Below are 13,913 nucleotides of genomic sequence, written 5' to 3'. Positions count from 1 at the left end.
GGAAGTATTCCATCATTACATAACAAACTTCTATATGTGGATTCCGATATATACTTTTTTTCCTTCCAGCAAACTAATAAGGTGCGTAAACTTGCTATAATCCTCCTTGTCGGATCCTTTCTGATGACCTCATAAGTACTCTCGTACTCCTAAAGCATCTCATTAACCTTAGAAATGTACACCTGTCTAGCTAATGCTACCGTTACATTGCCCTTATCCGCACGAGTAAAAATAACCCTATCATTCACATCCCTTACAAAGATCCTAGTGTCCTTCGCTAGTTGTAACAACCTCCTGTCTATCTCCGTACGATGTAGGGGACCCGAAGCTAAGTTATTCAGAACAGGTAGTGAGTGGTTCGAGATCGAGATCCGTTCGTCAATGGGCAATTTGTAAATGTTACTTTCAATACATTTGTAATCAGGTCAACCGTTAAATTTAATCTATTGTTCAACGGTAAGGCGAAGTTATCTCCCAATTGTAAAAAATTCTGTACGTTGGGAGGTATAGAAACGGTTGACAGATTCACGAACCACCCACTCCTTGATGAGGAAAATGATGGGGGAGGAATTGAAGGAAGAAAGGGCTGTGGATCAATCCGTATCTCTCTGACTATCTCACCAGCAGAATACTGTACTCTAGGATACAACGACAATCTGACACTCCCATTCGCCACTCCGTCTCGTCAATGGTCAGCATCAATAGCGGGCACCGTCTCTTGATAATAACGAATCTCTCGATAATAAAAAAGTCAGTGTCGCTCGTACACAAGAAGTCTGTCGGGCGTTGACTTTAGTTCATTTTCAAAATTTCTTTTCTTGACTTTGATTAATTTTTTAACGCTAGTTTTCTAATTACTGTCTCAATAAAGACCAACTAAATCAAAAAGAGACTAACTGTGTCTGACACTGACTGGCCAACTTATCAGAAACCGATTTTTGAATTATTGAGAGTAATGTTTGCGATGCGGTATCTTGTGATCAGGATGAGCTTCCTAACTTTCGGAATAATTAATTATAATTTCAAAATTTTTTGATACATTAGTTTTACAATTTCTTCATTTTGAGATTTTCAAAATTTCTTTCCTTGTTTCTTCATTGCATTCTTATCTGGATTTAATTCTGGCATTTATACTTTCGAGGGGAAGATCACCATGACTAGTTAATAATTGTTATATTCTATATATGTGAGTTTATTAATTGTCTCTGAAGAAGGCTCAAAAATGAGCCGAAACATGTAAGCGCTTTAGTAAAATAAAGAAGTTTTACGCTACGATAGTCGTGTTATTTACGCAATGTCTCCCGCGTTTGACTCCTATTGCCCTTGTTCTTTCCTTGTTTTCTGATTTATAAGGAGTCTTAGACAGGTTGATTTATTATACGTTACATGTAGTAATTAACGCATCATGAATTGATTTTGATACGAGCGCGCAACGACAACAATTGCATTGTGGGAGATCCGGCGACAGAGCCGTAACTTGAATTGTTCAAGATACAGTGGCGAATGCCTCACATTACGTTGAATGAAGTCAATAAACTATCCATGTTGCGTGCTTTGGAGAGCGGACGATATCTGAGTATGAGTTTCCGTTCATGGAATCTGTACGAGTATCCTCTATTGCCGAGTACGAAGCATTCGTGGGCTATCAAGACGGCTACTCAGCTTGAGAAGCCGCGATACATCATTTTTGCTCTGCAGACTAATAGAAAAAATAACATGGCAATACATAAAACTTACCTCGACAATTGTAAATTAACCAACGTGAAACTCTATCTGAACTCTGAATTTTTTCCATACGATGATCTGAATCTGGACTTCGACAAACGCAGAACCGCTATTTTGAACGATATGTTTGTACGTTTCCGTACATCTTACTATCAAATTTCAAAAGAAAGTAGTGAAACGTTATTCAAGACAGACTCTTTTAGGAATCTCTTTCCTCTAGTAATCATGGACTGCTCGCGACAAAACGAGTCCGTCGAGAGTGGCACCGTGGATGTGCGATTAGAATTTGAATTCAAAGAAAATGTACCAGCAAATACTACCGCCTTTGTCTTATCATACATGACCGCGTGATCGAATACAGTCCATTATCCAACGTAGTACGCAAGATTACGTAAATTATCGTCACCAAAAGAAAAATAACCTCTCCTTGTTGCGAGTTTACTACTCGAATCAGAGCTCCCGCGCGCGCGCTGGTGAGAAGCGCGCCAGCGCCTGCACGGCAGTTACAGATGGCGTCTGGCTGGCGCTGGGAGCGCGAGAAGGTGGCGTTTCTATCTCTTTTTTGGAAACCATCTTGTCTTTCCGGTTTACCTTCGTTTCCGTTACCTGCCTTTACTTCGAAAACTGAAATAGCCGTTATCACCGCGTCGTGCAGCACTGACAGTTGCGTATTCGAATACAGTTCCGACTAAAGATCGCGAGAATCTCGGAAAGTTGCTCAATCCAAAGTCGTGTGTAAACGGAAGGTTGCTTAATCTACAGTGTATTACTCAGAGAGTTGCTCAATCGGAAGATTAACCGCACAGAAAGTTGCGTTTCGGAAAGTTGCCATTTCGGGAGGTTGCGACGAGAATTCTCTCGTCACTCACAGACTATAACACCGACCATCTAGTGTTACCGAAGCCTATGGTCCGATGAGCCGGGTATCTCCCTGAGATTGATAGGAACGGGTTGTTGATCTTGAATATACTATCTGGACAATAGGATATAATCTCAGGGATTTCCGGGTCGCCTTGTGGACGCCATTGAGGCACACGAGATTATACTATCCCTTTTCAACGTTGCCGACTTGGCTAGACAGGAATTATACTGGATGGGAAGTATAAGTTGCATAAGTTCACGATTCTATCAGATGAGTATCACCACTGTTCAATTTAATACTAATACGTCTCTAACTCAATTAATTAACCTTCTTTAGAACGAGCATCCTTGATACTTTACCGTTAAGACACCTTTATGACTCGAATATGTCTATATTTAGTTTTCCATTTCGTTTAGTTTGACTCAAACGATGAGACGTTTCTTGTATTCTTCTAATACAATTGTAGAATCTTATTCAATTCATATTATTATCCTCTTTACTAGCTATTATATTATGTATATTTTCTTGTCTTATATTATTCGACTCACATTATTTAATTAATGTTATATGTATCACTCTGTTTGATTCATTTTATTTGTATGTTTATTATTCTATTTCATCTATATTCCTGTGCGATTTATATTATTGTATGTGTTATATGTTAAGCTATTATATATTCTATTTCATGTATGCGATATTACTCTGCTCAACCATTTACTAGTATGTACTAACATCTTAAAATTGCTATTTTGATTCTTTCACCAATAATGTCGTGACACCTCAAAGGTTTAAAATAGATGTATTGATTGCTACGTCAGTGACTTTAACTATATTATTTGTTCGTTCACACAGAAATTGACTTACATTTTTGGAATTGTTACTTTACCGTAATTTTCTTGCTAAACATTGAACACTCTCCTCTTTTCAATATAATGGATAAAAAGCCAAGATTTTTGCCCTTGAGCACAGTCTCGAAAAGTCATTCGCCATGATTATACCAATGTTCGTGGATCTGCAAGGATTTATCATTGGAAAGAAATTTATCGTGAAGGAAGTGGCGGTGTTGAGAAAAGGAGCTATTCTCTCTCATTATATTTTTACATGCCCCATGGAATTTCTTGACAAAATCATAAAAGTATTGCGCTTCCTGACTGAGTGCTAACTATCACCATGGATTGCAATGGGAAGATGGGATGATACCGTACAGCATGGTGAAACGCCTGATTACGATGGCTGTAATTGGTGCGGAAGAGAATGATGATAATAAGTCTCTTGTATACGTTAAAGGACGTGAAAAACGCCAATGGCTGACTAATATACTTGATAGCGACGACTTGCCCATTGAGACCATCGATGCCGATTACGAAGATATAGATTCTTTACAAAATCTGAATATTACTAATACCGTGCGATGTAGAAATCATGTTAAAAATTGTGCGTTACAGAATGTATTTAAAATATACAATTGGTGGTTGCAACGCCAAAAAAGAAAATATATCACTTTAAAATAAAAATACGAGCTTTTTAAAATATATGCACGCACGCACGCACGCACGTACGCACGCACGCACGCACGCACGCACGCACGCACGCACGCACATACATATACGCACTAACACATAGTAAGTTAGAACCGGCCTTATTATTCTACTGGAGTGGTAGGAGACTTCCGAAAAAATGGTGAGTGGAGATTGGGACCGCAACATTTCTTTTTTGTCGTGGGGAAGAGGTACGAACAAAGGAGATGAATAGCAGGTAGCTTTATGGTAGTCATTTTTTTGTTGGCACGACCCTATATCTCCGACGTATTCACGTTTTAGTGAAAGTGTTTTTATTATTTATGATAGGATCTTTTACGAAAATTTTCGAGTCTAGGAGATTCTTTTGTTTGGAGGAAAGGGAAGGTAAAACAGGAACAAACATGTTCATCTGTCACGGCGTGATCTTTTGTGATGATTCTGGCGTTACTCTAAAGAAAAAGTTATTTCTATATTTTTTTTACATGTGCATTACATCTAAACCTGAAATACTAGAAGAAGAGTGTCTATTGTAAAAGGGAGCGAGGTTACGAGAAAAATAGAAGAAAGTTTATGATATTGTTGTGCCACTGATATTACGGCACGGTTCGATGATCTACAAGGACTTGGGAACAAATGATCGTATATTGCTTCTTGTAGAGTTTTCTTTTAGAAATATATATATTCGTTCACTTTATTCACAGTGTCACAATTAATTCAAATCACAATTCCACTTAATTGTGTCCGTATCGCGATATATACACTTTATTATTAAGTCGACGAGCAGAGTAACGCGACGTCTTTCGTTTCAAAGTCTGACCGTTGACCGCGTCTGCGATCGCGCTTTTATCTGGAGATACGGTAGTGTCTCGGCGCTAAGCCAAGCGCAGCGACACTGCCGTGCCTCCTTTACGCGAACGAATGCTGACGAATTGCGCTGGATCGTGATTATCGGATCTCAATAACGGCTAAACCGATTGTGTTCTATGTACGCTCAATCGATAGCCACCACACGGATTGTATGATAAAAGTGCTTTTATTTTTTTTCTACGTGCTCTACGAGCGGAGATATTGCGACGCAAAGTCCGGATCTGTCACTTTTCACATTCAGATTCAGATACGTCGTTCTTCTTATTATTATTACTATTATTGTCGTCGACCAGAAAAAAATGTACGTCTCGTTTCTTTGATAATAGATGGCTTTTGACTTAACCAAGCGATGGCAGCATTGCACATTCGAACGTGATCAACCACACATGACGGCTGTGATAATCAGCGATGGCAACATTGTCATCACATATATACAATGTGACGCGCGCGTGGTGCAAAAATACGATGCGGCGCAAATTATTAATTAAAATTAAAATGAAATATTAATTAAAATTGAAATGAAATATCGAGATTGTCGTTGAAGATCTAGGTATTTACCGCCTCGAGGAAGAGGGTGTCTAGATGTTCACCGTCGAGAAATTAAGCGTCTAGGTGTTCGTCGTCGAGGAATTAAAAGTCTAGATGTTTGCCGTCGAGGAAGTGGGTGTCTAGGTATTCGCTGTCAAGGAAATGGATGTTTAGGTGATCGCCGTCGAGGAAGTAGATGTCTACATGTTCGTCGTCGAGGAAGTTGGTGTCTAGATGTTCGCCGTCGAGGAAATGAGTGTCTAGGTATTCGCCATCGAGGAAGTCATGGCGAATTCGGTTGGAGGCACTAGTGCGCACTGGTGCGCACTGAGTGCGCCCTCTTTCAGTATCTTGTGTTCGGTTGGCTTGCACTCCACTGGTTCAGAATGTTTAGCATGTTCGGTTGATGGTGCACTGAAAACGTGCGCTGGTAAGAACGTGTTCGATTGGATTGCACTACCCCAGTTCAGTGATACTTCTATGTTCGGTTGAGGCGCACTGTATTGTATAAAACGCACTGAAATGCACTGAGATTTTTGTCAGTGCGGTTCAGTGCAAAGTTGACGTAACCTATAAAGTATGGCAGGAAAAATATTATTATTGGACGAACTTATAGATAGTTCAAACAGTTCCAGTGATGAAGAAATAACGGCAATAGTAATGAAATGTACTGAAACTGATAGAATTCCAAAAATAAAGAATATGATGGAAATTATTAATGAATATTCTGATAGAGAGGTATTATATCATATAATTATAATGTAATTTTAACACATATTTCGGTTCGGGGCAGAGCGACAGTTTTTTCCGCCAAATTCTTTTATTGCAAAAACGCGTCGATTAAGCCTAATTTTATTAAAATCGTAGGTGCTATATTCTATATAATAATCAATTATAACTGTTATATGAAATTTCGACTTATATTTTATATATTTATTATATCATATAATTTAAAATATTTTTTAGTTTCAGCGTCATTTTCGTTTAAAACGGAGCACGTTTGACCAATTAAATACTATGTACTCAAATTCAGAAATTTTTAATTCATTAAAAGAACATGGTGGGTGGGAAGTTATAAGTAGTGATAGACAGCTGTTATCATTCTTATGGTATGTATCCTTATAAATTTATATAATTAATATAGATAAATACTTAATAATATTACATTTTTAGGTATGCAGGAAACAAATGTGTGATACGAGACGTTGCATCTAGATTTAATGTAGCAGAATCTACTTTTCATTCTATCGTATCAAACGTTATTAAATATTTAAATAATATTGCTCCAAATATAATAAAAATGCCAGATACAGAAGAAAGAAAAAGATTAGTTGCTCATGAATTTGAAAATGTGTGTAATTTTTTATTTATATTTAAATAAATGCATAACAGTTATTAGAAAAATAATTATCAGTAGATATAGTAAATATTTAAAAATGTGTCAAAAATCCTTTTTTTGTTTTGTAAATACTTATTAAATGTTGAAAATGTGTGCAATATATTTTTTTACATTATGTATTTTTTAAAATAGCTTTATATGTTTAAACATAAAATATTTTTATTTTAGATATGTGGATTTCCAGGAGTTCTCGGCTGTATTGATGGAACATATATTAAAATCAGAACGCCCGCTAAAAAAATCAAGAGCACTTATGTTAATAGACATGATTATCCATCCCTAACACTGCAAGCAGTTTGTGATGCTCATAAATTATTTTTAGACGTTTTTACTGGTCCTCCGAGTAAAATACATGATGCAAGAATATTCCAGTTGTCATTTTTCAGTGATGAGATACAAAATATATCAAACGATTATCACATATTAGGTGATGCGGCATATCCTTTACAAAAATATTTACTAACTCCTTATAGAGATTACGGTAATCTCACAGCGACTCAACAAAATTATAATCATAAATTGTCTACTACAAGAGTTAAAATAGAAAATACTTTTGCATTATTAAAACAAAGATTTAGACAACTGATGACACTAGAATTTATTACCGTTAAACGTTCCTCTAATTTTATTATTTCCTGTTGTGTTTTACATAATTCATGTATCATGAATGATGATTATTTAAATGAAGATATCGATGATGTAGAATATAATGATGTAGAAAGGCACATCTATAATGAACAGAATCAAAATGATAGGATACAAGGTGAAATAAAAAGAGATATTGTTTGTAATATATTGCCTTTTAATTAGAAATTATGTAACAAAAAATGAACATGTTTGTATACATAAATAAACCTTTCTTTAAAATAAAATTGTGTTTTTATTTATTAGTACACAATTTAAAATCTCTTTTAACAAACATTTTAAAGAATATAAGAATATGTTTCTTTCAGATTATTAATACAGTTTAGAATAAAGTAAATCAATTTTTTTTTTAATTAGCGTAAAATAGTTTTCGTATACTATCTTTAATTAGCGTAAAATAGTTTTCGTATACTCAATAATAAATAATAAATAATAATTTTTTATAGTATATGATATATAAAGAAATGCAAAAATATTCCAATTGTCATTTTTAAATATATATGAGGCACAAGCTATATCAGAAGATTACTTATTACTCCGGATCTACAATAGGGTTTTAGGTCTTCAGCCATAAGAAATGGGCAAATCACAGTCGATTATTCCCTTCGGATTCGACTGTAATTGCTCAATTTCTTACAGCGTAAGTCTTAAAACACCTATTGTAGATCCGGACTTAAGCAATGCGACATATCCTTTCTTAGAAAATAATTATCAACTCTTTATGAAAATGATAGTAATCTATATTTATAATGAAGTAACTTTTAGCATTAAAGAACGTTTAAAGAAACAATTATGTTAGTATCACATAATGTAAAAAAAAAAGATTTTGTATAACATAACATAAAAAGAAATAATCTCTTTTTAGCATACATAACACATATTAAGGACTAGTCGTCATATATTAAATAAACGTTGTCTTCTCTCTCACTCAGTACTATCTGTAATCTATAATCTATAATTAACAGTCTTTAGTATCACAGCAGAATCTCGATTATCCAATACACCGATTATTTACTTAATATAGATATTTCTATCTAAAACATGCTTTTTTAACTGGATACATCTGGTTCACATGAAATTGGATAATCGAAGTTCTATGTACATACAAAATAGTAAAATATTTGCGAGCTTATAACATTTTCCAATAACATAAAACCATTTCATATAAAGTTAAAAATTATAGATTTTCTACTCGCTATTATTGTCAGTTGTATTATCTGTTGAAAATATCTTTATAAAATCACGTAATACTTCAAGTCTTTCATTATGTCTTTTCTCTCTTTTTTCTTCTTTTTCTTTTTGAATCTGTAACAAAGTCTCACTTACAGTCATTTTTTTCTTTTTTTTTCCTGTACAATCCTTTGGTATATTTTCTTTATTCTTTTCAATAATTTTCCCAGGACCTTGCAAAATTTCAGGTTCTAAACTGTCATCTATTGCTTTTATCTTGTTTAATTCTTCTTCAAATTCAACTCTTGTTCTTTTTGCACCTGACTGTTGATTGCTTTTCCCAGATTGCATCTTACGTTTTAATATGGTCTTGTAACGATTTTCACATTGTACAGCGCTTCGTTCAATGTTTAGTTGTGTTAATATATCATTTGATATTTGTATCCACATTAATTTTTTATTTTTAAATTGTTTCATAGGTCCAATTAAAGGCAAATATTGCTCGTATTTGTCTAACAATAAACGAGTACTTTTGTCACACCAACCAAATAGTACTTCATTTTTATCTGTATTAGCATCCATTATTTTTTTATGACGAAAACCTGTGACAAAAGTTAAACAGAAAGTATTAAAATGTAACATACTTAAAGCTAAAATTATACAAAAATTAAACGACAGTACATATTGAAGACATATGTAAGACTTTAAACATATATAGTAATAGTAATAATATACTTATATAATATAAACTTTTATAATATAAAAATAATCTAAACTTGTATATTTCTTTTATTTTTATATATCTACTTTTAGTTTTATAAAATATAAAGTACTTTATTACGTTATATTATATCAATTCTTGCGAAATTTTAATGTGGACAACTATTTTGGGCCAATCTTTCTTCCCTTATTCTTTCTTTAAATTAATCTTTCTTTTCTGTGAAAAAATGATCCGCCACCATGGATCACAGGCCACAGCTTATCTGAGCTATAAACTACAGGAAAAGAAAGTTTTTATGGTTACACGTTGTATATGTTGGTATTCAAGAAGTTACTAGTTTGCACTGAGTTGGGTCAGTGCAAATTATCGCACCCAGGTTAGTGCAAGTGCCCGCACTCAGTTCAGTTATGAATACGCACTCCGAGCACGTGCGCCTAGTAATAAAATGTTACCAGGCACTGGCACGGAGTGAGTGCATGCCAACCGAATTCGCCATCAGTGTTTAGGTGTTGTTTACATGTTTGCCGTCGAGAAAGTGGGTGTATAGGTGTTCGCTATTGAGAAAAGAGGTGTCTAGGTGTTCGCCATCGAGGAAGTTGGTGTTTAGATGTTCGCCGTCGAGGAAATGAGTGTCTAGATGTTCGCTGTCGAGGAAATGAGTTTCTAGGTGATCGCCGTCGAGGAAGTGGGTATCTAGGTTTTGTCTACATGTTCGCCGTCGAGAAAGTGGGTGTCTAGGTGTTCGCTATTGAGGAAACAAGTGTCTAGGTGTTCGCTATTGAGGAAATGAGTGTTTAGGTGTTCGTCATCGAGGAAGTGGGTGCCTAGGTGTTCCCCGTCGAGGAAATGAGTGTCTAGGTATTCGCCGTCGAGGAAGTAGGTATCTAGATGTTCGCCGTCGGAGAAATGAATGTCTAAGTATTCGCCGTCGAGGAAATGGGTGTCTAGGTGTTCGCCATGGAAGAAGTGGGTGTCTAGGTTATACTATATCCATACTTAATATAATATGATAAAACCTAAATGATAAGTGGGTGCTTTCCATTTGATGACACAAGTCGACACAAGTTGATACAAGTGTTGTTCTATCTTTGTCACTCTGAATGTCAAGAAGGATATTTTAAAGAACAACGTTTGTGTCAATTTGTGTCGACTTTTGTCATCAAATGGAATGTAAATAGTATAAAAAAGGACTGCTATACCAAATTATTAAAAAATATAATCTAAGTGCAACTATCTTTATAAATGACACATATTTATTCAATTTTAATGATATGTATCATGTGTGTAAAAGAAAAACTATCAAATTACAAAGTAAAACTCAAGTGATACTATACATATTGATGGATAGTTGCTTGTCCGATCATTCCATGGCGCCTGGCGGATTACCGACTGCGAGTCGCAGTCGATTAGTTATCGACGTTTTTATGTTTAGTATTCTGTTCGCCGCTAGGCGCGTTTTTGTATTCATGCCATTATGGCAGATTTTTTTATATGACACATATTTATTTAACTCTAATGATATGTATCATGTGTGTAAAAGAAAGACTATCAAATTACAAAGTAAAACTCAAGTGGTACTATCCATATTATTTATTATTTATTTATTTCAAATATATCATTTGTGTAAAAGATTTGATATTAACAATAGGCACCAAGATGAATTTTATCAAATTAAAAAGTAAAATTCAAGTGGAACTATCTTTATCAAGTTAAATTCTATTAAATTAAAAAATAAAACCCAAGTGGTACTATCTTTGTTATTTTTACTTAACTCTAATGATATGTATCATATGTATAAAAAATTTGATATCAACAACAGGCGCCAAGTTAAATTCTGTTACGTTAATTATTTATTTATTATTAACTTTAATGATATTTATTATAAAACTGAAGCGGTACTATCTTTATTATTTAGTTAACTCTAATCATCGTAAAAAGCTATTTATATGATAAAACCTAAATGATAAGTATTGAAAAAAACTGCTATTCTACCAAGTTAAATTTTACTATACTCTTATTTTCAAAAAAGAAAGTAATAGTAACTTTAATCGTATACAAACTTATCTTTTTAAAAAAAAGGTAAAAAAGCGCTAAGCGTGCTTCTCGTATAGAACCACTATTTGGACCGATTTTACCAACGTCAATTACTTAATCGGCCGTGGAACTGATGACTAATTGCGTTTGTTGTTTAGTAGAATTGACCGCTTACGGTTGACAATTAATCACCGATTAGGATTAATCGAGTTGATGAAATTTTTGTATATGATACATTCCAACCCAAGTTATAATGGTTTTATTTCCCTTCAAAGATTATTACATGAAAATCATTATATCACAAAATTTACTAAATCTAATGATATATGTATCATCTGTATAAAAGATTTAATATCAACAATTGTGGCACCAAGTTAAATTCTGTTAATTTAATATCACAAAATTTACTAAATCTAATGATATATGTATATGTTTCATCTGTATAAAAGATTTGATATCAACAATTATGGCGCCAAGTTAAATTCTGTTAATTTAATTAAATTTATCTAAATTTTATGTATTATTCGTAAAAAAGATTTGATAGCCAAATTAAATAATGAATATTAATCTAATATGTATTATTTGTACAAACGATTTGATATCAACAACTGTGGCGCCAAGTTAAATTCTACTACAAAATAAAAAGTAAAACCTAAGTGATACTATCTTTATTATTTACTTAATTCAAATGGTATACTAGTATCTTTAATTTTTATACAATGAAACCTAAGTACTATATATGTATACTTATTGAAGAATCTTCCTATTCTAATCCAAATGGTTTAAATTCCTCTTAAATGAAATTATCATATCACAATTCATTCAAAGACATTTCCTCTTCCAACCAAAGTAGTGGTTATTTAATTCTCCTTCAAAACATTATACAAAACATCACAAAATTGCGTTACCTTGCTCAATTTAAGTGTTACTACAAAAAATTAAAGAATTAATCGTATAAAATGAAAAAATTTAATTTAAATAGAAAAATTTTTCATGTGAAACTGTAAGTGATCAATTCTACTAATTCTATATTTTCGGAGCAACCTTGGGCCTTCTGCGTTGGTCCGTCAGCGTTCCGCTTATCGGACGAGATCAGCTTCCGCGCAGCATCTTGAGTCCGCGTTTCTATAGTTTAATATTTACTTCCGCTCAGGGTTTTCTTTTATATTACTTTAATTTAATAATTTCGGCAATCATTTAATTATTCGGTTATTATTTTCGACACGTTCGTGGCGCAAATGTCACTTGTGCAATTCAACACTCGTGACAGTATAAAAAAGAATGTATTTATATAATAAGATTGGAAGACCGTTTATGTTAAATACATTACTTTAAACTAAGAAGCGCCAATAACGGTCTGAACATTAAGATGTTGAACTATTCTAAATTTATTTAAAATGAATTTAGAATAGTTCAACATCTTAACGTTCAGTCCGTTATTGGCGCTTCTTAGTTTAAAGTAATGTATTTATATAAATTCTTCGTCGTAGGAAAATATATACAATAATTCAATTGAGTGAATAAAATAAAAAGTTTTAGAATAATTGGATACAAATTATAATTGTCAGTTCGTAAGAATTATATAAAAAATTTCATTACAACGTAATAAAGTTAATTCCACAAATATGTTAAAATACGAATCGAGAAAATTTAAGTCGTTAATTTGTGTACACACATTACGTACAATTTCGTCGTAATTATTTTTTAGCGTTAATCTTATGATTTTACGATTAACATAATTTACAGGCAGTTTTAGTTCAATTTCTTTAATTAAATATTGCGCATACTAGTTGACGTTATCAGACAGAGATTCTAAATGTTTCAAATGCACGTTGACACATTTTATAACGCTTTGCAATTCGAGGAAGGCGTAGTTTCCTGCATCATAATTATCACTATGTAGGTTCTTCGTTTCTTCGTCGGTGGTGCATCCGATGTTTTCTCTTTACTGAAGATCTCTGTTGCTATTTCCCATAGAGTGAGATTCTTCTTCTTCTTCATCTTCTTGTACCAACAATATTGATTTTGCATCGTAAGATGTGGTAAAATTGATGAGGTTATTCTTATGACAATGGAGTTTGGTTTTACAGCTTTGTTATCACAGCTTAAATACTCCTTCATGAGTGGCTTTGTGAACTTGGCACCCGACTTGCACAAATATTTTTTTTTTAATTTTTTTCCGAAAGATTTTCGTATGTAGTTGAATGTAGTAACATTCATTTCGTTTGTAGTAGCGCAGAAACAAAGATATCGCGACTTAAAAAAATGTCATCCCCCGACTTTGAAATTAATAAATTTTAAGTATTGTTTCTTATAGAAAATCGTTTGTAGTGAATTGTAGTGAAATCATTTCCGTTTGTAGTTGCACCGTTCGCGAGATATAGTTATTTAAACAATTGTATAAAAATGAATTTTTTTAATTTTCAAGATAACTGAAATCCG

The 13,913-nt window shown here is 33.5% G+C and overlaps 3 protein-coding genes across 3 annotated transcripts; 2 read left to right on the top strand and 1 right to left on the bottom strand.

Annotated features, from left to right (window-relative positions):
* Positions 1-1,503: 1,503 nt before the first annotated feature.
* Positions 1,504-2,076, top strand: LOC108721839 (uncharacterized). The gene has a single exon (XM_018446613.1). It carries the CDS (start codon positions 1,504-1,506, stop codon positions 2,074-2,076), a length of 573 nt encoding a protein of 190 aa, XP_018302115.1.
* Positions 2,077-3,795: 1,719 nt separating this feature from the next.
* On the top strand, positions 3,796-7,862 carry LOC108721838 (putative nuclease HARBI1). Its single transcript, XM_018446612.1, has 6 exons — positions 3,796-4,000; positions 6,119-6,240; positions 6,469-6,611; positions 6,676-6,853; positions 7,070-7,664; positions 7,855-7,862. The coding sequence occupies exons 1-6, from the start codon at positions 3,796-3,798 to the stop codon at positions 7,860-7,862; spliced, it is 1,251 nt and encodes a 416-aa protein (XP_018302114.1).
* An 872-nt stretch (positions 7,863-8,734) lies between these two features.
* On the bottom strand, positions 8,735-9,637 carry LOC108721837 (uncharacterized). Its single transcript, XM_018446610.1, has 2 exons — positions 9,558-9,637; positions 8,735-9,318 (listed from the first exon to the last, which is right to left on the bottom strand). Exon 2 carries the CDS (start codon positions 9,296-9,298, stop codon positions 8,735-8,737), a length of 564 nt encoding a protein of 187 aa, XP_018302112.1. The 5' UTR covers positions 9,299-9,318; positions 9,558-9,637.
* Positions 9,638-13,913: the final 4,276 nt, after the last annotated feature.

The sequence above is a fragment of the Mycetomoellerius zeteki genome, unplaced genomic scaffold (assembly GCF_001594055.1).
Source record: "Mycetomoellerius zeteki isolate Tzet28-1 unplaced genomic scaffold, Tzet1.0 scaffold184, whole genome shotgun sequence".
Classification (NCBI taxonomy): Eukaryota; Metazoa; Arthropoda; class Insecta; order Hymenoptera; family Formicidae; genus Mycetomoellerius; species Mycetomoellerius zeteki.
Note: the sequence above shows the minus strand (reverse complement) of the source record. Positions and strands in the feature narration are given on the sequence as shown.